This window comes from Odocoileus virginianus, chromosome 24, assembly GCF_023699985.2.
Source record: "Odocoileus virginianus isolate 20LAN1187 ecotype Illinois chromosome 24, Ovbor_1.2, whole genome shotgun sequence".
Taxonomy (NCBI): Eukaryota; Metazoa; Chordata; class Mammalia; order Artiodactyla; family Cervidae; genus Odocoileus; species Odocoileus virginianus.
Genome location: NC_069697.1, coordinates 9,754,707 through 9,779,204, shown reverse-complemented (window position 1 = coordinate 9,779,204; position 24,498 = coordinate 9,754,707). Strand labels below are relative to the sequence as shown.

Genomic DNA, 24,498 nt, shown 5'->3' with positions numbered 1-24,498 from the left:
AAGGCACACATATCTTTAAAAAATAAAAAATTCACAAATATAATGCACACACTGGTAGCTAATAAGGACTTCCCAATGGCTCAGTGTTAAAGAATCTGCCTGCCAATGCAGGAGATACAGGGGCATGGGTTCAATCCCTGAGTCAGGAAGATGCCCTGAAGAAGGAAATGACAACCCACTCCAGTATTCTTACCTGGAAAATTCTATGGACAGAGGAGCTAGGTGGGCCACAATTCAGGGGGTCAAAAAGAGTCAGACACAACTAAGCAAGCATGCATGCACAGTAGCTAATAAACAAAGCAATGTAGATCATCACAAATGCCAAGAATATATCATAAATACCCATAAATAGATAAAAATTCCCACAAAAACTACATATGATAAAGTTAACATAATTTAGCTTTATAATGGAGACAAAATTATCTTCAATCAAGTATAGCATAAAAAAATGAACAATCAATTCCCCTCCAATCTCCAGTCTTCACAATAACTCTACTGAATGCAATATGCATTGATTTATTAACATTTATGTTACTTAACTAGTACAAATGTCAAAAATATGAGTATAAAACTGTCAAATGAATTAAACTAAGGTTAATAGCATCATTTCCTATGTGTAGATCTTTATTGATTTCAAAAAGTCTAACAAAATATTTCATTTCATACACTTGAAATATGATTCTATCCTCATATCTTTATTTGCATCACTTAAGCCAATCAATGTCTTCAATTATATTAATTAGCTTTATCCTCAACTTGCTTTGAAAATTCTATCGAGTCAAATAATTTCCTAGTTTCAAACATTTATTATTAAAGGTCAGAAACTGAATGTTGGTGACACGCTCCGCTGTCCTGAAGTTGCTGACAATACGACAGGTGCAGGGGCTAGTCAACAGAAAAATAATTGTTACCAAGTCCTCCCACTTCCACCTGCAGGAGCACATGTTTCTCTTTCTACTCTGTGCCTTCTTGACTTTAGTAACGGTCTCTCTCTCTTTTACTCTTCAACCATCTTTCCACTTGGGATCCCATTTAATCCATCTTGTTGGCCCCACTTAGGTCAGCAAATACAGTCATTTTTGCCTTCACAGTGCACACCATCATTATGAACCATGTCAGGCCCAACTCTCGGATAAATCTGCTACAGACCAGGGACACCGGTAGGGAGGCCATCTGCGTATGGGACACCGATTTCTCTCCGTCTGTTTTATCTCCATTCCTGCCCTGAAAATAGGCTCCTCAGAACCATTTTTCTAGATTTCATATATATGCCTTAATATACGATATTTTTCTATGTTGGAGAGGATGTGGAGAAAAGAGAACCCTCTTGCACTGTTGCTGGGGATGTAAATTGATACAGCCACTATGGAGAATAGTATGAAGGCTCCTTAAAAATCTAAAAAGTACCATATGACCCAGCAATCCCACTACTGGGCATACACCCTGAGAAAATCAAAATTCAAAAAGACACGTGTACCCCAATGTTCACTGTAGCACTATTTACAACGGCCAAGGCAGGTGGCACATATTTCTATCTTTCTTTTATGATCCAACTGATGCTTCATTTTCAAACAAGCAAAGCCTTCTCTCAACTGCTGGAGCCAGATGAGTCCCTTCTTCCTCTGTGCTACACATGTTTTTGTTACATTACACAGTTGCTTTTGTGTTATTCTCACCAGGCAAACTAAGAGTTTCTTGAGAGCAGGAAACATTCATTTTTCTGAGTTCACTGCCTCATACAATAAGCATTCAATATATGATTGAATATACATTCACGGAAGACGTCTTCCTTCTCCATCTCCAGTATGCCACCTATGGGACTTTGTTTTCAGCTATTATTTGTCTCCCTGAAGGATTATTAACTGTTCAAACAAAATGTCGATTATAACATTAACAGGCTACAATTATTCATACATTAAAATCTGGTATTTGTTGTGCATATGCTCAGTCACTCTAGCGATGTTCGATTCTCTGCACCCCACGGACTGCAGCCCACCAGGCTCCCCTGTCCATGAAATTCTCCAGGCAAGAAGACTGGAGTGGGCTGCCATATCCTCCTCCAGGGGATCTTCCCGACTCAGGGATCGAACCCAGGTCTCCTGCGTCTCCTGCATTGGCAGGCAGGTTCTTTACCTCTGCCTCCGCCTGGGAAGCCTTTTGCCTCATATCATTTCCTCCAAATGTTGACGGGTTTCTCCCAGCCTTTATCTGAGTCTATGTCACTGGGTTATCTCCTCAGTGATAAGCAGCTTTCTCAGACAAATCTATATAAAAGAGAGTCCAGGTCACTCTAGCCTTATGCTTTTATTCCCTTCTGTTGTGTTATCTTTTCACTTGTATTATCTTTTTATTCATAACATATCTCCCCAATTAGAATGCAATTTTCCTGTAGGAAAAGACTGTATCATTCACTACTGTAATGCATGGTGTCCACAGAAGTGCCAAATACACATTAGGTATTCTAAAAGTATGTTTTGAACAAACAAATAAACTTGGCTCCATCATCATCCCAGTCCAAGAATATAAATGGAAAGCAGATCATCCACTGATCTTACGGAGTTAACTTTCAAAAAGGTCAGAGTTTAACCACCTTGTAGATAAGACAAATCATCTAACAAGAACCTACCAATGAATGAAAAAGATAAATTCATTAAGCAAATGCAGGAATAAAAATTACTAGAGACCAGACTTCTGCATTTCCAAAATAACCAAGCTATGTAAATGTTTTAAGCAGAGCTTTTAAATGCAGAAATATAGAAACTTTTAGTCAAGCAATGCATTAAAATAAAGAAGATTTTCACCCGACTAAAAATTTTAAATTTCCCAATACAAAAAAAAAAATTACAATGTGGAAGAGACAAGTGATATTTTTGGAAATGATTATTTCTCTTAGACAAGAGTTAAATTTTTCTTTACTTTTTAATGAAAAGTTATTGAATAGCCTCTTTATTAATTCATTCAGTATGTAATATGAGCTTATGCTATGAGGCCTATATTAAACATTGAATCAATTCAGTTCAGTCGCTCAGTCATGTCCTACTCTTTGTGATCCCATGGACTGTAGCACTCCAAGCTTCCCTGTCCATCACCAACTTCCGGAGCCTGCTCAAACTCATGATACCATCCAACCATCTCATCCTCTGTCATCCCTTTCCCCTCTGTCCTTCAATCTTTCCCAGCATCAGGGTCTTTTCCAGTGAGTCAGTTCTTTGCATCAGGTGGCCAAAGTATTGGAGTTTCAGCTTCATCATTAGTCCTTCCAATGATATATATATTGGAATATATATATTTATACATATAAATATATATATAGTATAAATGATAAAGCACTGTATAGATAAAATAAATTGATAAATAAAATAAAACCCTTATCCTCAAGAAGCTTTTACTACAGTCAGAAGGCACATTAATAAATAAGTAGGTACACCAATTGTGTAGGTACACTGCTAAGTAATATAAAAAGCAAAAAGAAACCAGTGCTTAGAGAAAGGTACAAGTAAAGTGGTCTGGACTTCGAAGTCTGGTGAGGATTCTGGCATAGGGAGAATGGAAAAGAAATGAGTTTATACTCCAGACAGAAATTGATTTCAGAAAATTAGAGAAATATAATTACTTTAAAAACCTGGCTGAGACAATTCGAAAGGGTTGCCCATATTGTTGCTATTCTGGGTTGATGTAAAAATTATTTTTAGACATTTCCAGTTTTGAATGCATGGCTCTAATGGTGGGAAAAAAAGAAGCCAGGAAATACCAAAATGATGTTTTCTCATTTAATTTATTCCCTTCTATATTATCTATTAGATTGATCTAATACCTATTTTCTTTCTGTGGAGTACTCTCAGAATCTAACTTAAATTTCATTAAGCTGAAAAGTTACTGAAATAAAGTTCCAATTACAATTTATATAAAAACTTAAATCAGTAGTTCGTATATAAACATCTTCAATTTCAAATGAAATATAAATGTTTCTGCTAAACTGCATTATACAACTTTGCACTGCACAAATTAGCTCACAAAAATAGCAAGGATTCTGGGAAAATTAGATGAAGCCAGACCACTCAAAAATCAATGTTAAGCAGAGCCTTTTAACATCCATGAAAGTACTAACACAGCATCATCTTCACTAGATCATTTACAGCCTTAACATTGGAGCTCATGCTTCCTGCTTCTACTGTAAGGAATTTGCTTCCAAACTTTCTTCAAAAAAAAAAAAAGAAAAAAGGTTAGTCAAGATTAGTAAAGAACAGACTTTCACATTAATTATTTTTAAAACAGGGGACAATGTCCTCATCTTTAGATTTTTAAAGCTACTTAATCATCAACATTTTTACTAAAGGATCTTCATCTTTTATTATTAAGGTTTTCAGATATGGATAAGCTATTCACTTCAACTGTGAGAAAATCTCTCACCAAAACTTCCTGACATCGTAACGATCCAAAAGAAAAGTAAATGCACGAAAGACCTGATTGGGCACTTCAGAAAAGTAGAACAATAAATGGCCCAAAAGCTCAGGGAAAGGAGTTAACTGCATTAGCCTTTAGGGATGACAAAATTAAATCCAGACTTCTCCAGGGGTCCAGTGTTAAGAATCCGCCTTGCAAAGCAGGGGGACGCGGGTTCAAACCCTGGTCAGGGAATGAGGATCTCACATGGCGTGGAGAAACTAGGCCCGTGCACCACAACTTCTGACCCACATTCTGCAGCTGCTGAGTCTGGGCACTGTAACTAAAGGTCCCGCGTGATGCAATGAAGTCCACACAAACCATAACTAAGGCCCAACACAGCCAGATAAATCACAAATATTTAAAATTTACTTATTGCCAGAAGGCAATATCACTGCACAGCTACTTGAAAGGCCCAAACTCAAAAGACTTGGCATGGTCAACATCAAGTTTTGTCAACTAGCATTCTCCTACCACCACCACTCAGAATGTTAAGTCGGTACAGCCACTTTGAAAATTGTTTGAACTCATCTATGCAAGCCAAGCATGTGCCTGCCCTGTAATCTGCCATCTTACTCTTAAGCATGTCCCCAAAACTAATGCACACATATTGTCACCAAACTTTGCACACAAATATATTCATATCAGCATTATTTGTAACAGCCCCAAACTAGTCATTACTCAACTGACCCAACTACAGCCTCTTGCAATGAAATGAAAGGGTCTCATGAACAAAAAGTTAAAAAAAAAAGTAAAAAAAAGTTTAAAAAGTAAAAAAAAGTTAAAAAAAAGATTTATTCCATTTCCACAAAGTTCAAGAAAGCAAAGCAACCTCATCATAGATGGTGTTTAGATGTCTGGATAACAATCACGTGCATGCTGAGAGAGAAACGACTAAAGGAAGCATAATAAGTTCTTCTGGGAGCTAGGAATACTCTGTTTCCTGATCTGGTGATATGAGTGTGTTCTGTTAGTGAAAATCTATCAAGTTTATACTTATGACCTGTACACTATTCTAAATGTATATCACATTTCAATAGAAGCTTAAAAACCTGCATGCTAGAAAAGTACATGAATCACTGTTAATTCAATCTCATAGTAGCTTCATTCACAATTTACCAACCATGGAAAACATTATTTTACAGAGATACAATTTTTAGTGGTGCAGACTGTAATACAATGGAAGTATTTATTGCTTATTTAGGAAGTTTAAGAAAAGGAAACTAAATATACACACTGCTGTATATCTTCTCCGCAATAAGGCAACCTCTGGCAGGGCTGGACTTCCGCATATTCTGGCTTTTGTGATTTAGGAGTTTGCTTATGGAAATATTGATGATATGGCAAGCAAAGAAATATGAGATGATCTTACCCTGACATGTTTCTGAGAAGATGAAATTCACATTCTGAAGAGAGCTTCCTAAAGGGGGCAGAGGTTGGAAGGAGGACTTCTCATGGGATATAGCCCTTGATTTCAGAGTAATTTTCTCCTCTAAATTATTCAGCCTTTATAACTACAACTCCTGCCATAATTATATTTCAAAAGCTACCTTTAGTAAAGATAATAGATACTTTCAGTTTGAATTAAATCAGGAAAATGTAGTACACACTGGGCTTCATTTTCCCTGCGTACATACATTTATGAAAATTTCTCAAATGCCCTATAGGGGGTCATATTTTTATTTAGTGAATACATACATAAAAATTTACAACTGTCTGAACACCAAAAAAATACAAACTTACCACATGTAGAAGTAAATTTAAAATGTAATTACATGCAGAGAAGATAAATTCAAAGTAGGAATTTCTAAAAATAATAACTACTACATATAATATACACATGCAATATAAACTCACACACACTCTTTTATTTCACTGAGCTTTGATATAACTAGTAATTTGAAAAAACTAAGAGAAGGAGAAATGCTGAGCTGGATGAAGCACAAGCTGGAATCATGATTGCCAGGAGAAAGAATAACCTCAGACATGCAGATGACACCACCCTTAGGGCAGAAAGTGAAGAAGAACTAAAGACCCTCTTGAAAGTGAAAGAGGAAAGTTAAAAAGTTGGCTTAAAACTCAACATTCAGAAAACTAAGATCATGGCATCTGGCCCCATCACTTCATGGCAAATAGATGGGGAAACAATGGAAACCGTGAGAGATTTCAATTTCTTGGGCTCCAAAATCATCTGCACATGGTGACTGCAGCCATGAAATTAAAAGACACTTGCTCCTTGGAAGAAAAGCTATGACCAACCTAGACAACATATTAAAAAGCAGAGCATTACTTTGCCAACAAAGGTCCACATAGTCAAAGTTATGGTTTTTTCATTATGTTCAGAATTCATACATTCATGTATGGATGTGAGAGTTGGACTATAAAGAAAGCTAAGCACCAAAGAATTGATGCTTTTGAACTGTGGTGTTGGAGAAGTCTCTTGAGAGTCCCTTGGACTGCAAGGAGATCCAACCAGTCCATCCTAAAGGAGATCAGTCCTGGGTGTTCATTGGAAGGACTGATGCTGAAGTTGAAACTCCAGTACTTTGGCCACCTCATGCGAAGAGCTGACTCACTGGAAAAGACCCTGATGCTGGGAGGGATTGGGAGCAGGAGGAGAAGGGGACGACAGAGGATGAGGTGGTTGGATGGCATCACCGACTCGATGGACATGAGTTTAAGCAAACTCCAGGAGTTGGTGATGGACAGGGAGGCCTGGCGTGCTGCAGTCCACGGGGTGGCAAAGAGTCAGACACGACTGAGGGACTGAACTGAAGAGAAGGACACATAAACACCTATCTCCTGGAGTGGACACTAGAGTTGCTAGTGTGGGAAATTCAAGAAAGAAACATTCATCTTGAACTTCCAAGCCAAATGTAAATAACCTACAATTTCTTCCACAGATAGTAAGAAGTTAGAATTTACTTGGAAAGAAGATCAAGTTAAACTACTGGTACAATTCAAAGATGATAAAAATCACCACAATAAAGGAAGCTACAGTCACTTAGAAATTCCAAATGTTAGCTCATTCATTAATTTTTTTGCACATTCATGCTAAGTCACTTCAGTCATGTCCTGAAGTGACATTTGTTTCTGATCCTATAAACTGGAGCCCACCAAGTTCCTCTGTCCATGGGATTCTCTAGGTAAGAATACTAGAGTGGGTTGCCATGCCCTCCTCCAGGAGGTCTTCTTGACTCCGGGATCGAACCCACATCTTTTATGGTCTCCAGCATTGCAGGAAGGTTCTTTATCACTAGTGCCCACCTGGGAAGCCCATTCATTCATTCATTGCTTCACCAGTCAACAAATGTTTACTACATGCCAGGCACTATTCTGTGAGCAAAACAAAAATGCCTTCCTCCATGCAACTGACATCCTAGAAGAGGAAAAATACTAAAGAAAGATAAATAAAATCTCAAGACTGGTACTCAGTAATAAATAGTTAAATTTTAAAAGGAAATCAGAAAAAGGACTCATGAAGTGGTGTGCATGGGAATCTTTGTATTTAACATGGCCAAGGAAGATCTCACTGAGACAGTAATAATCAGGTGCCATGAATCACAAGATATCTGGAAGAAACACCATCTCAAGCAGAAGGCAGGCAAGTATAAAGGCTTGAAGGTGGGCGTGCAGCAAGCCTGGAGACTTGACTGCATGAGGTATGGGTGCTTGCTGGGGTGTGCAATGCAGTGCAAGAGGGTGCTGGGGAGGAGGTCCCAGGACTCATATAAGACACTGACTCTTGCAAAAGCTTTCCTGTGCCCTATTTGCCCCTGGCTGAGCTGGTGCCTTACCACAAAATACAACGCTACCCTACATAACCAGGTGTTATGTTTCATGATTTTTTTTAGCTCTTTAAATATAAAGAATAAGTCATTTATCTGTACTCCTTGTTCCGAGGAAAGTGTGGTATGCAAACTAAGTATGTGTTGAATGAACAAGGGATCTTTAACCAAGCTGTCTCTCTACAAATATCTTTTCTTTTTAATATATTTTATTATATTAGGTCACTTTGCCCAATATAAATTTATTTATTTATTTCCATTTATTTTTATTAGTTGGAGGCTAATTACTTTACAATATTGTAGTAGTTTTTGCCATACATTGACATGAATCAGCCATGGATTTACATGTATTCCCCATCCCGATGCCCACTCCCGCCTCCTTCCCCATCCCATTCCTCTGGGTCTTCCCAGTGCACCAGCCCCAAGCACTTGTCTCATGCATCCAACCTGGGCTAGTGATCTGTTTCACCCTTGATAATATACCTGTTTCGATGCTGTTCTCTCAAAACATCCCACCCTCGCCTTCTCCCACTTCTGGGCATACACACTGAGGAAACCAGATCTGAAAGAGACACGTGCACCCCAATGTTCATCACAGCACTATTTATAATAGCCAGGACATGGAAGCAACCTAGATGACCATCAGCAGACGAATGGATAAGGAAGCTGTGGCACATATACACCATGGAATATTACTCAGCCATTAAAAAGAATTAATTTGAACCAGTTCTAATGAGATGGATGAAACTGGAGCCCATTATACAGAGTGAAGTAAGTCAGAAAGATAAAGACCAATACAGTATACTAACGCATATGTATGGAATTTAGAAAGATGGTAACGATAACCCTATATGCAAAACAGAAAAAGAGACACAGATGTACAGTACAAATATCTTAAACAAGCGTTTTCATTATCAGCTCCCTACAAGAGATGACAGTTTGAGAAAAGCTCTACCTGTGAACCGTTCTGTAAAATCTTCAGATCCTTCACATCACTGAAATACTTTAGCCTAAAATGTTCTGGTTCACTAATTAAGAAGTACAAATTTAGTTTTACCTAGACAGAAACTCCCAGCAGAAATGAGGCAGCAGAGATGAAAACAAGCAAAGTACAAAGGTTCTTCTTTTTGTTTGTTCTCAATGGCCTTACCCATTAAATCTTTCTTTCCCTATCTTCTCTACTTAATAAAGTAAAAGCCACAGGGAACCAGGAGCAGGTAATCAAAATACAGCACAACACCCCCCTCTCTCCTAACAGTCCTTCCTTTAGTACTTTAAGAGAAGAAAACCCTGGGGAATCAGAAGCTGTCAGCAGGTGAGAGAAACAGGCCTTTTATGATGTCAGGCCAAACTGAAAGCAATGAACCAGTACAAACCTCAAAAGGGTCTGAGAGTCCAGACTCCATATGAGAAAACCAAGATGAGTTAGCAGAATGGCCTCTAAGCAAAAGGCATGTGTGTACTTATCACATACACTTACTAATTAAAAACAAAACGGTAGAAAATGAGAGGAGGAACAACTTATTTAACACTTCCTAGTTTACATTTCCAAAGTGTCTTCTTTGACTCTGATGTTTGGTCATGTATCAAGTTCAACATACTGATATAGATCATATATGTTAAATATATAAGTAAGTTTCCTAAGCAGGATAGCAATTAAGATTAACCAGGATCTTAATATTGCTGTTGTTCCTGTTTAGTCACTAGGTCATGTCTGACTCTCTTTGCAGTCCACCAGGCTCCTCTGTACATGGGATTCTCCAGGCAAGAAGACTGGAGTGGGTTGACATTACCCTCCCCAGGGGATCTTCCTGACCCAGGGATTGAACCCATGTCTCATGCATTACAGGTGGATTCTTTACCACTGAGCCATCTAAGAAGCCCATCTTAATATCAACCTGTCTTAATTATTAATGAGCCTATGGCCATATACCCAAATCATAGGATTCAGTTTTTGAACACAGGCTATAAACCTTGTCTAAAAGCTGAAAATGCAAACCTGAAATAAAACACAGAATATAACAGGTTATCAGGAGATTTATCTTCTAAAATAAAACACAGCCTCAGATGAAAACCAAAATCATCTGATAACAGACTGCGTTTCCCCCTCAGACCAGTGTGAACTCTGTCTCTAGATACTTCACTCTGAAAATACACAGTTCCCACGTACAGACTCATGAAAAGTGTCCAGTACTGTATTTGCAGCATTATTTTCTTTTTTTATGTAGTCAGCTGCCCAGTATTTGAACTCTCTTATTAGACTGGAATTTCCCTAGTATGAGTCCCAGAAAGAGGCAAGGCCCTATTCCTACTGTGAAATGAAACGACAAGACAGCTCCTGCCAGCTGCCCCGGGCCGGAGGCCTGGAAGCTCGTGAGCCAACTAGTGCTTACTCTGGCAGTCTAGAAGTCAAGTCAGCAGCTCTGCTTCTTAGGCAATTGGTGGCTTCTCCTTAACTCTTCACTGCTAGCCCTTCTCCCTTGGGGTCTTCACTTTTCATAAATTCCTCTTCTGTTCCGGTCAGCTGAAGGCAGAATTTGTTTGCTTCCTAGCTTTATTGCTTGCAGCAACCCGGGATTGGGGCAGTAATAGTTTTCTCTCAGTTGCCTTTTTTGAAATCCCTTAGAAGGCTAAACAGAAACAATGCTGGTGCAAAAGGATATTATTTCAGAGAGCCAGGGGGAGTTAACCAAATACTCTAACACTTGCATGGAAATTCTACATGAGTTTTTAAAAAAAGCAAAATAAAAGAATGTGATTCAAAAAGCCTCCATATAAAAGTAAAGGCATTTACATGGGACATTTCAGCAATATCTATAGACATTTTTGGTCATCACAACTGGGAAAGGGGTGCAACTAATGAGTGAGACCAGAAACGCCGCTAAAACCCCTACAGTGTACACGACAGCTCCCCACAACATAACTACCTGGCCTAAAATGTCAACAGTATCAAGGCTGAGGAGCCTTGCCCTCCAGTTTACCTCCCTTCCAATAACAAATAAATAAATGCCCTCCCCCAGAGCAAGAATAAGTCTCCTCCAGGCCACAACACCCAAATACTTTTATAATTACTTATGTCATCTCATTTCTACCCTAATATTGGAAGAAAAGAATCTCATAACTTATCTGCCAATATCATGATTCGCCTGAGAACTACCCAGATGGGAGGAGGGGGGGAAAGAGCAAATAACAGAAATGAATGAGCATGTACAAAGATCTTTAAAGGGCCAGGAGTGCCTGAGGGAGTGTGAGGGCATCTAGGGTGAAAAAGAGTTGTGTTCATGGCCAAGAGCATTGGGAAATGAAGCTTGGAGGGATGCTGTGATCAGATTCCAAAGTGTCTTATACATCACAGGAATCCAGATTCTGCTCTCTAAATAACAGTAGTTTTTAAAGAAAAGGTTTTCAAGTGGGGGTAGAGTAATAAGTCATTTCTTAGGAAGAAAATTCTAGCGTCATCTTAGGTGACAGTGTGACAGGAGCACAGCCTAGTAACCGGTGAGTCAGAAGGCAGGGGGACCGCTTCAACAGCACAGGGGATGGAGAGAGGCCCAGGTGATGCCAGCGTGGAGGGAAAATGAAGGCCAGAGAGAATAAAAGCACCCTGTCAGAGATCTGTTAACCTCTTCCTATAAAATAAGGTCCCATTTCCAGTTTATTCTTGTGTATGATGTTAGGGAGTGTTCTCTTTTCATTCTTTTACATATAGTTTCCCAATTTTCCCAGCACCGCTTATTGAAGAGGCTGTGTTTTTTCCATTGCATATTCTTGCCCCCTTTGTCATAGATTAAGTGACCACATGTGCGTGGGTTTATCTCTGGGATGTCTGTCTGGTTCCATGGATCCAGACAGTGTCATATACAGGAGGGAAGTCAGAAAGAGGAAAAGAATCATACATTAATGCATATATGTGGAATCTAGAAAATGGTATAGATGATCTCATTTGCAAAGCAGAAACAGAGACAGACAGGTAGAGAACAAACACGGATATCAAGGGGGAAAGCGGTGGGCTGGGAAGAACCAGGAGGTTGGGACTGATAAATACAGCCTATTGATGTTTGCTGTCGTGTAGTCGCTAAGTCGTGTCCAACCAACTCTGAAACCTCATGGACTGCAGCCGGCCAGGCCTCTCTGTCCATGGGATTTCCCAGGCAAGAATACTGGAGTGGGTTGCCATTTCCTTCTCCCCACCTAAGGATCAAACCCATGTCTACTGCATTGGCAAGCAGATTCTTTACCACTGAGCCACCTGGGAAATGCTCCATGATTGATACTATATATAATATAGACAACTGATGGGAACATACTGTATAGCACAGGGAACTCTACTTAATGTACCCTGGGGGGCTAAGTGGGAGGGAAACCCAAAAGGGAGGGGATATATGTGTATGTAGGGCTAATTCATTTTGCTATGCAGCAGAAGCTAACACAACATTGTAAAGCAAGTATAATGCAATAAAACTGTTTAAAAGTCATAAAATGAGTATCTTTTACTACTGTAAAATATAAAGAATAAAAACAATTTAAATGAGTAAACACACATCTCTTTACAGCGTGCACTAAAAGTATAACAGCATGTCAATGAACTAAGAGAATTAAGGCTATGCAATGAGAATGTATGCTATTTAAATTAATTTCAATATGATTTCCAAAGAACGTGTATAGAAAGTTAATATTACCTGTTCCAGGACTTCTTTATAGGTAATAGTGGCTTTAGTGTTTGTAACAGGACTGTCATAAATGATAGCAATCCTATCTCCTTCACCATTTTCAATATGACGATCGATGGCATTGTAACAAATGTTAAGCATCCCTTTCACAAACCTGAAAAATAATTGGAAAGTAAAAGTGAATGACTCTTTTCAAAACATATTATGTTGCTTAACTAGGTTTCTGTAGTTCCAGTTTGGCTAGCTGCCCTTAAAACAGTGTTTTCCCGTGCATGTTATACCAAGTAATGATGGCTGTAAACTATTTAAGATGGTACAGAAGTGACATTTTGATTTTAATAACCATGTATTTATTTTCATGTGCACTAGAAGAAAATATACCTCGTGCTTCAAGGTGACAATTTTGTGGGTTTTATTGCTTAGGATGAAACTAGAGTATACAGCACCAAAATAATCGACTTTACATGGATGAAATGAATTGTATCCAAGTCCAGGACAGATGCACTACGCTGAGAGGGCAAATAGTAGATGCATGACTGAAGTCTAGGGATCTGCTATAAAAAGACAGACTTGCTAGAAAAAAAATCAATTCTTCTCTGAAATATTTATATTCCTTGAAAGATATATATTTGTTTCAATTAAATGTAATACCCCCAATTTCACAAAGTATAGGTAAGTTCTTTTCAGAATTTTGAGAGGGTTCATAATTTGAATAAGCAATCAACATGCACATATGGTCAATAAATTTTTAAAATTTCTCAATTCACTACCTTATCTCTTAATTGCTGAGTGCATCCCTTTGAAAATACAGATATAATGTAGATAGATGGAGATAATTTTTAAGAAAATATAACTTATTTCCCTGAGAATTGAATTTTCCACTTTTTTAGGAAGAGAATATTAGATAAAAAATACAAGTACAGTAGTGGTTCATTTGTTCCAACATCAGACTAGCAAATATTTTAAAAAGTCCCCTTATAAAACTGAGTGTCACCATCAGGCACTCATCCAAATAGCCCTGTGTGAAAGGAAGCAAGTAATACACCCACAGATGCAGTGGCAGCAATAAGAAATAACAGATACAGAAGGCAGTAGGAGGAGGGATCATTTAATCAGCATCAAATGACCCTGCACACATCAATGATGGCGAAAATGACGGCACAATGAGTAATTAACACAATGATTCTGAACTGCCAAGTGCAACAGATTCCACGTTTGTTGAAAAACACTCTCTTCTCCTTGCCTCTTCTACTAAAAATATTTTGTCTCTTCCTCCAGCCTCCATTCTCACCAGTGGAGAATACTTGCCCTGACTCTGGGGCCACCCACGTGCCTCGCCTCGGCTAATCAGCAGCCAGGAGGCTTGCTCTGACCTGAAGGCCCTTGACACAGCAGATATAACCAGGCTCGCTCTCCGGCGCCTCGACCCTCTCCTGGGGAAGAGCCTCCAGGTATTACTGCTGCCTCCCCTTCAGCCTGCAGCCCAACTCAGCCAGATAGACGTCTGAGAGCAACATTTCCATTCATGCTGACCCCATGACAACCTACAGAGTAGCTGATGAATAAGCATCTTCTGACTCAGATTTTTATGGTGATATGAAGCATAATTATGGCCGTAATGAACTAATACATCAAGAAAAAAGTAAAAAATGTTTACTCAGGTTTAAGCTCCAGCTCCCCATTAGGCCTTGGCTTCCACTTCATGCATGAGAGTAAGACGGACTTCCTCACCACTGAGCTCGGGTCAAAGTTCAGGCTCCCACTAGGCTTCCATTACATCATTCTGGATGATAGGGCGAATGGCATCTCACTGAGACTCCCCACATGGACCCCACTGACACTGCCAGGGCCAAGAGCCTCCTCACCTCTAATCCTAGCTATAACGAAACTTCCAATTCCTGATAAAACCTTCTCTGATACCGCTAGGGGAGTTGGCAATATTTAGGGCACCCTTGATACAGCATGGCAAAGTAGAAGTCTAGATTCCTCACCATCTTTTCACCGATGAGGATGGGTTGGGGATCAGAGTTTGCCATACTGTTTGGCTGGATTAGGTGGTGACTGTCCAAAGATGTCCTCTCCCTACTCCTTTTTATTTAGGGAGTAGAGGGAGGGATCCAAAGAGAAAATTTGCTGGGACTTTTTTTCTACACCCATTGGCATTTCTGAATTGCCACCTTCTCCAGCACTCAGTCTAGGACATATAAGCAAAAAAGAAAACCTGGGGAAGTCAAGTGTCATGTCATTTCTCTGGTCCCAAATCTGAGCTAATTTGGTTTCTTCTCTCTTCCTTTCAGAGTCTTATGTGTATTTTACATGTAATGTCCTATGTTTTTAGCTATATTGAATGGAATTAGCAGGAAAAAGTACATTTTGTCCACCTTGTCATGAAAGTCTCTAAGTAATAAAGTCTCTAATAGCTTACTCTAGACCAATATTTCATGTGTATAAAGTCATCTAATCAAAAAACAACCCTAGGGACCCTTGTGCACTATTAGTTGGAACGCAAATTGGTTCAGCCACTATGAATAACAGTATCAAGGTGCCTCAAAAAATTAAAAACAGAACTACCATAAAATCTAGCAATTTCATTTCTGGGTGTTTACCAGAAGAAAATAAAAGCATTAATTCAAAATGATATATACACCCTTATGTTCACTTCAGCATTATTTACAATAGCCAAGATATAGAAGGCACCCAAAATTCACCTATACTCAAAGAACTTTGGGTTTTTTTCCCAATTATTTGCAAATTTGGGGTGGCTTAAAATTTAAATTATTTGCACACTAGCATTTTCTTTTTTAAGGATGCCCTTAGAGAAATTTAAAGAATTTTAAGGTACCCTTTGGGACAGACAGGAAAGAAATTCAAACAGAAGGAAAGGCCTGCAAGCACTGATAAGCAAGAACTGCTGAATGGAGTGACATGTTGGCGTGGCTCCAGAGGTGGTTACAGGTAATGAATATACCGCTATAAACTGGCTAAACTTAAGGGCCGGATTACTGCGGATAACGGGACCAAGTGACCTGCAAAAGGCCTCACAGCTCAAAGATCTGATTATTCTACCATTACAAGATTTTATTTCATTTCAAATCAAATCATTTCAGTACAGATCAACTGGATGCCTTCTATGTGCTGTCTCTTCACTACCCCTTCTAAAAATTTATGAGAAGATTTTAAATGGTTTGCCACCCCAGATTATTAAAATCCCTAATACTCACTGCAGAAAACCCAGAAAATACACTTTGGAGTATTTTCTTTTATTTTTTCTACATGTAAATATTTTGCCTCTGTTTAAGAACACATTATAAGTTTTTTCCAATGACCTGAAAAATTCTCAAAACATGTTTAATCAAGGCATTATATTCCATTCAATTGCTGTTCAATAATAGCTTCGGCAGCACTATTTAAGCATAAAGTTACTCTGCATTGTGGCAAATTGCTTTTCACAATACTGTCATTATTTTAAATGATCTTAGGATGATGTTTCTTTTAGAGAAATATTGGTCACATTGCTTTTTATTATGTATGCCAACAAAATTCCTACAATCACACACACACACACACACACACACACACACATATTTTCACACACCAAATGACCAAATTGCTTTCCGAACATGTTAAATCAATTTATATTACCATCAGCATTACCTGAAAGTTCATTTTATCACACTCCTCTAAACAAGGATTGTTCTCAATCTTCTTCATTTTTAGAAGTAAAAATTGTTTTAGTCTTGCTTTACGTGATATCTTGCCAATTTTTAAATGTACTTTATATAGGATATTGAATTTAAGTCTAACACTTATAAATTATTTTCTCAATTTATTCAAATTTTAATTTATGATATTTCCTGACAGAAAGATACTTTAAATTCATATGTTGTCAAACAAATTCACAATTTTCCATCACAATTTCCCCTCTAAGATAATTCATATTACTGCCTTCTGATTTAATACTGATGTCTTAAAAGTATCATTAATATATTAATATACATAGGTAATTTGTGTGTAAAACCTGTTATGTATTATATATTAATATTATGACATATAGGCCTCCCAGGTGGTGCCAGTGTAAAGAACCTGCCTACCAGTGCAGGAGACATAAGAGACTTGGGTTCGATCCCTGGGTCAGGAAGATTCCTTGGAGGAGGGCAAGGCAACTCCCTCCAGTAGTCTTGCCTGGAGAATCCCATGGACAGAGGACACTGGTAGGCTCTAGTCCATGGGGTCAAAAAGAATCAGACGTGACTGAAGTGACTTGGCACACATTATGATATATATATATGTTTGTATATGTGTGTGTGTATATATATATTTTGATGTGGCAGTACAGTTAAATTTGTTTATTCATCAGCAGTCAACTTGCCAAGCATCTTTTTTTTTGACTAATTCTGTTTTCATTCATTTGTGATGCTCCAGTCTTCCCAAATGTATTAGTATTTCATGTATCACACAGAAATAGTGTGTATATATATAGACTCAGTCAGATTTAATTCTGCTGCAAAAAGGAAAAAACTTCATATTCTTTATCCTATCCAACCCCTGCCCTGAATTCCTTCTGCAGAAAAGTGGAAGCAATCTGAAATTGCCATATCTACCTGAATAACAGAAAAAATGTAAAACTGAAATAAAATTGAAAGCAATATGGAACCACTAGAAATGGTGCTACTACTAGATCAGAAAAGTGGAAAAATTTTTAATTTATAGAACAGATAGGATCGATGACTGCTAAATCTAGAAATCATGAGAAATGTGGCAGACCCATAGAATTTGTGACATTTTATATACTGCTAAGTTAAAATAAAAGAAAGAAAAAGAAGGAGCAGAAAAATGTACATAGCCCTACCCCAGAATACATTCATATGGAATGTATAAATACTAAGCAGGCAATACAAACACTTAACAGAAAACCTCTCTTTTAATAAAGCTCTGAAATAACTCCCAGATCAGAGGCAGGTAGGAATAAAGAATGGGTCACTAGTGTTTAGATGGAAAATTAATAATCATCAAACACACACTCACACATATGCATCATGCAAAAGTTTACCTTCCTAGAGTCTTTCTGAAACAAGTATACTCTCTGCATGCATAACTGTCCTAAAGATTTGAGACCTGTAAAATAGGAACAATGCTCTATATAACTTCCAAGAGGCCCAGAAACTCTGTATACCATTGCCACGTGTTAATTCCCTCTTCTCCCTGAAAAATTATAGAGAAAAGGACTGCAGCAATCAAAACCTGCATCCAATGCTGAGTGAACATGGATCCTTGCTTGGATTTTGAAATGCTCTCCACTCAGCTACCTGCTGAACCTCACACTCAGATGAGCACGTTTGGGTGTATTTGCAGGTGTGTGTGTGTATACTATGTGTTTGTGTGTGCATAAAATAGAAGACAAAATAAAGTCACGGTGTGGGGAGGGTGGAAAGGGCATATTCGCAACATAACTAACAAGCAAGTAGTGTTAGTTGCTCAGTTGTGTTCAACTCTTTGTGACCCCATTGACTGTAGCCTGCCAGGCTTCTCTCTCCATGGAATTCTCCAGGCAAGAACACTGGAGTGGGTAACCATTCCCTTTTCCAGGGGATCTTCCCAACCCAGGGATCGAACCCAGGTCTCTTGCATTGCAGGCAGATTCTTTACCATCTGAGTTACCTGGGAAGTCCTAACTAACAAGGGGAAATGTACATTTGCAGCTTCAGTAATATGCAAAGTGCTTCTATGAGTCAGTAAGAAAAAAAAATTTAAATCCAATAGGCAAAGAATTTCAGCACACTATCCACAGAGGAAAAATATGATAAAAGTCAATAAGCATAAAAATGGTACTCAGTCTTACAAACATCAGAAAAATGAACATTAAAACAATAATGAGATCTCCTTTTTCTACACTGAAAGTGAAATGAAGTCTCTCAGTCGTGTCTGACTCTTTGCGACCCCATGAACTGTAGCCCACCAGGTTCCTCCATCCATGGAATTTTCCAGGCCAGAGTACTGGAGTGGGTTGCTATTTCCTTCTCCAGGGGATCTTCCTGACCCAGGGATCTAACCTGGGCCTCCCGCATTGTGGGCAGATGCTTTACCATCTGAGCCAACTGGTATAAAAAATATAGTATACACAATGTTCCTGAGAGTAAAGAGAAACTGGCATTCTCACACAAAGTAGGTGAGCAAATAAATTAGTTCAGCAATTTAGGAATATGCATACACACACACACACACACACACACACACACACACAATGTACTTTTAACATAGCCGTAGCAAGTTGCTTACATGTTCATCTCTGTGTTGCATAAAAGCACAAGGAGTCTAGAAAAATGGACAGGAAAATATTAACAGTGGTAAACTCTGCGTAAAAGTTGAGGGACAGAAAGGAGAAGGGATAGTCTGTATTTTTATATGGTAAATACTTCCTGTGTTATTTAATTTTCATGAACATGTATTTATATATTGAATAGATGGTTTAAAGACATTTAAATAACTTTAAATGCTTTGTCTAGATGGCTTTTCTCCTGATCTGACTGAATCATCAACTCTGTAATCAGCATAGCTACCATTAGTGAAAAATTTTATAATAAAAACATCTTTTTTGAATATTCTTCTGGTAAAAGAAGCATTTCTTACATATATGATAATGTCTAAACTCAGTTTTAAGAAACCAAAATTTGGGCCATAAAACCTTTGTTCTTTTTATTTTTTTTCCACCAGAATTAATCTCAGCAGCTGAAGAGTCAATAATAAATAGCTAGATAGAAGCTTCAAATCACATAGAGAGATCTGTCATAAATTTGTGGTCATTATTCCTGCTGTCCACTATGATTTTGGCTGTCCTCATTCCAAGCACTTGTAGGACTGCACTTTCATATCCACTTGAAGTGAAGTATGGCTGTGTGGCTTGCTGTGGCCCATGACATGGCAACAGTGGTAATATAGAGAGTCTTCAAGAGCAAATGCATGCTGACAACTTCTCCTTCTCTCTGCCACAAGGATACTCCACGTGGCAACTGCACTGTCAGCCTATATCCCTGGGTTAGGATGGATGACACGGAGTGAATCTGGGTAACCCAAACCAAACCTGTAATATGAGTGAGATACACCTGGGCTATTTTAAAGCACAGAGATTTGAGGGCTGTTTATTCCTGCAGGATGACTTAATCTATCCTGATACAAGTCTTAAGATCCATACACTGCCACAAATTCAAACTAGCTTTAACAATTGTCCTATTTTATAATTTAAGAGCCAAAGGGATGAATTCTAGGACAAATGAAATGGGAGGAATCTCAGCTAGTGTAATTCTGCAGCAGTCATGTCAGATTCCTTGAAAAGAAGTCAGAGATGAGCTATTATCAGTGTCTGAGCTCACAGAGGCGGGACTAAGGGGGACTCTGAAAAGTCCCCCTTTAGAAGGGGCTCTGGAAAGAAGAGTCATCTTGAAATTCCTTCTAGATTTCCTGAAGATAATTTACTACTTTTATTTGCCTCTTCCTCATCAACCCCTGCTAGCTTATATCTAACATAAAATCTTAGACTTAGCTCTTCAGAAAAAATCTGCCTTGAGTTGTATTTTCCTTGTTTCTTCACTTCAGCTTACCCTGAATCTTCCCTGTCTTTCCTAATAGCTGGTTCTAGCCAATGCTGTATTTGACTTCAGCTTTTTCATCATATGCATTAGACTGGAGTGTGTATTTGGCCTACACAGTGGGCTAAGTTGGTGAATGTGGATGGATATCTGAAATTTTTTTCAGAAGCAGGGAGCCTAACAAGTTCCATGGTCTTGATCTCTTGAAGCCAGAAAAAGCCAGTGGCAAATGTGTACATGATTCTTCTGTTCCCATCAGTTCTCATCACCACCAACCTTCCCTTTGTTGAAGGCTAACTTTTCCTTTTTTAAGGATGTATTTATTAAGTCAATCTTCAAACATTACAAAAGGAAAAAGAAACTCTGACACTCAAAAAAATAAAAATCCTTGTTTTAGAAGGGGAAATTGATAGAAATTTATTCTGTGAATCTGATTATCCAGCAATGAAAAGTTGAATCAGTAAAGTCTAAAATGTTCCTCTCAATTCTACCACTGCCTCCCATGCCAAGAATAAAATTTAATAAAGCAATGCCTTTAACAGTGTGGCCTGTGAAACTCTTTCACAGACTGCCATATTTCAGATTCCATGAAATAACTATTGAAAGCTTCCTCCAGCAAAACCATATTTAGTGGTGTCAACGTTGTAACCCTCTCTATATACTCAGCTACTGATTTCTCTGCAAATTTTCATTACTAAATAACTGGAAAGTCTAACTTATAATTTACCTTCTGATATGAGCTTTCTTCCTTGGATCAAATTATAATTTCATTCTTTGAAGATCTCCTATGTGGGTCTTCATTTCATCATAGTTTCAGGGGAAAAAAAGAAACTCCAAGCTCTTTTTCAAAAATTAAATAAACCAGAAGCAACATACTGAAAACAATTTGATGATGGTGAATACATTTAGTTATCTGTATACTAAAATACTAAATCTATGAACTAAAATAATAATAAACATATAATCTTTATAATTAATAATTCATTATTTTACAAGAAGACTATAAGCTGATTACAGTCTCCACTATTAACTATCTATAATACTTTTAAAACATTTTTCTATTCAACAAATTTAACAATAAACAATTTCTTGTTGATTAGCTGAGACTGTGAAGGAAGGGGAAAAAATATAACTGGGTGCATCTTCTCTACTCTGAAAGGCAGACTAATTTGCAATAACTATAATAAGAAGCAAAATGTGGCAAATTTCCTGACAGAAGTACAAACTAAGTATGATGAAAGCACAGCAAAAAGAGATTCATTCCAACTAGGATATGTGTAAGGAGTGGTGGATGTTGAAATGAATGTAGTAAGCCTGGGCTTTAAAGTCAAAAGACCAGAGTTCAAATCTCAGACATGTCGTTTACAAGTTGCATGAATGCAGACAAATTAATGTATTTAGGTCTTTCTTCAATCACCTATGAAACTAGAAAAATACAGTGAAAACCAACTACGTAGCCCCTACTCTGTATCAACATAATATAATGAGCACTTAATACAAATTAATTTATTTAATTCTCCCAAAAATTTTCCGTGTATACTAATATCCTCTTTTTACAGATGAGGAAACTGAGGTACACAGAGCTTATGTGGCCTATGTCAGGTCCATAATGGAGTCCAGTAAGCTGGAACTGGATGTCAGGATGTCACACTCTGGATCACAAACACTATTCTATGTGGATGAGTTAATGTGAGAGAAATCGAAATCCACCATCAGCACAATTTTATACACATTTCATTGACTCCTTTCAATAACCCTATGAGGTGATTACCATCACTACATACATTGACAAATGATGATCGGACCTCAGTGAATTATGAAAGAACAGTTCTGTGGCGATGGGTACAATGAACTGCAGGACACAAGGAGAGGGGACTGATGAGATTTTTTGCAGTAATCAACTATTGTAGATGATAAAGATGGAAAAGAAGGAGAGATCTGAGAAATACAGAAGAATGAAAAGAAAATGTTTTAGGAAGAGAAACCTGGGCTCAAGAAGGGTCAGCAAATTCTGGCCACAAGCCAGATCTGGCCCACCACTTCTTTGTATAAATAAAACTTTGTTGAAACACAGTTGTTTATATATTTTCTGTAGCTGCTTTTGCTTGACAACAGCAGAATTAAGTGGTTACAATGGCACCTATCTGGCATGAAAAGCCAAATATTTACCATTTTGCCCCTTAAAGAAAAATTCTGCCAATCTTTACTCCAGAGAAGCCCTGTCCAACAGAAATTTCTGTGATGATGGAACTGTACTATATCTCCACTGCTCAACTGACTAGCCACTAGCCACAAGTGGATGACTAAATTTAAACTAATTAAAATACAAATTTAAAATGTAGTTCCTCAGTCACACTCACCACCTTTCAAATACTCAATAGCCATATTAGCTATGTAAATTAAATTTTATTTAATTCTAATTAAACTAAACTTAAATTTCAGTAACCACATGTGGCTATAGGCTACCATCCTGGACAACATAGCCATGCGGAATTTCAGAGGTAGAGATGGTCCCCAGAGTCAAACACTAAAGAGAGATCAAACAAGGTAAGGACTTCAAGTCAATATGTAGAATTAAGCAACAAATTGACACTGATAGATTTTTGGAAGAGGAATCTGGGTCGAGTGATGAGGCCTGAGGTCACCTTTCAGTGGACGCAGGAGTGTAAGGGGAAAGGGCTTGGAAAACAGACAACAGGGCAAGACATTATGACGTGAAGAGAAGTTTCTCTTTATTTATGCCGATCTTTCAGCTAGATTTTATTAAAAGAGAAGGGTAAAACGTGAAGGTAGCTGAGAGGAGAAGGGCTGAACGCTAGTGGAAATACTGTTTGTTTTTTAATGGCATTGGCAAGTGGGCAAGTGAAAAACAGGGCAAAGTTCAGGTTCTGTTTTTACGAGTGCATCAGTGCTGGGGAAGGAAGAGATGTGTGTTTGGGCTGGGAGCATGACAAGAGCTAAGGCAAGAAAGACCAGTGGAAGCCTTACCTTGAAAGCCTTGAATGCCTTGTTAAGGAAGGGGAGGCCTTTTAAAGGGAATGCCCTGTTCAGAAAGGGATTTCAGGTCACATTGGGAGGCAAACAAGGAAAGATAATCAGTTAGGATCTATTGACTAGCCTAGAAAATCACAGGAAGTAAAAAAAAAAAAGAGAGAAAAAAAGTGGGGAAAGTGTAGAAACAAATCAAAGGAGCTTGAAGTAGGAAGAAGGGTGTATCAAAGAAAACTGAGGTTTTATCATTTCTGGGTATCAGGTTTTTGTTCTCTTTAAGGGAGACCTGAAATAAAAAAGAAAAATAAATACTTTTGAAGTAAGAGAGGGAATAGCATTTTGTTAATTGCCAATAATGGGCCAGGTTCTGAGTTTGGTCATTTGAACTGAGTTTGGTAAAGCATTTAATCCATGCGCTATCCCTTGAGAAAAACAATATTATATCTATCTTACAGATGAGAAATGAGGCTTAAAGAGGTCAAAAAACTCCCCAGAATTATCAAACTAACACATCACAGACTAGAATCCAGTACTTTCCAATGCCAGGGAAAATGTGATGAATTTCCAATTTTCCATGTCTGTGTGCTAATTTGAGTAATTTTTGTACCCTCACTAGACACCATTTCCTATGGGCACAGGCCATGTGCTAGCTCATTAATAGCATATTGCAAATGCTCAATTATTATTTTTAAATTAATGCTGCAAGTGTGAATGAATGTATATTGAAATAGCACTCTTCTGACACATTAACACAAATAAGAATAAGGGTCTCATGAGGTAACTGCTCAGCAAAAACAATGACTAGCTCAAAAGACTACTATTGGACACAGAGAAGGCTTTAAGCATTTTTAAGAGGGCATCATATTGCTTTTCTCACACTGTGGCATCTCATCTAAGTTACAGGTACTTGGCCTTGGACAGTATCAACTGACTGTTCCAGGAAACCCTCCAAATTGGGTAATTGCTTACTTGGGGCAGCATAATAACCTCATGCTCATTTAACCACTAGGGATATTGTGTTTG

The 24,498-nt window shown here is 38.1% G+C and overlaps 1 protein-coding gene across 5 annotated transcripts in view; it reads right to left on the bottom strand.

The window, feature by feature from the left end:
• Positions 1 to 24,498, bottom strand: part of ACSS3 (acyl-CoA synthetase short chain family member 3) — a 247,922-nt gene that overhangs the window by 205,585 nt on the left and 17,839 nt on the right. For all 5 annotated transcript variants that reach the window (XR_011483185.1, XM_070454281.1, XM_070454280.1 and 2 more), the window contains exon 2: positions 12,911 to 13,055. Coding sequence is in view for 4 of the 5 variants with exons in the window: in XM_070454281.1 (XP_070310382.1) it covers positions 12,911 to 13,055 (145 nt within the window). In the remaining variant the exon portion in view is untranslated. The remainder of the gene's footprint in view (positions 1 to 12,910; positions 13,056 to 24,498) is intronic.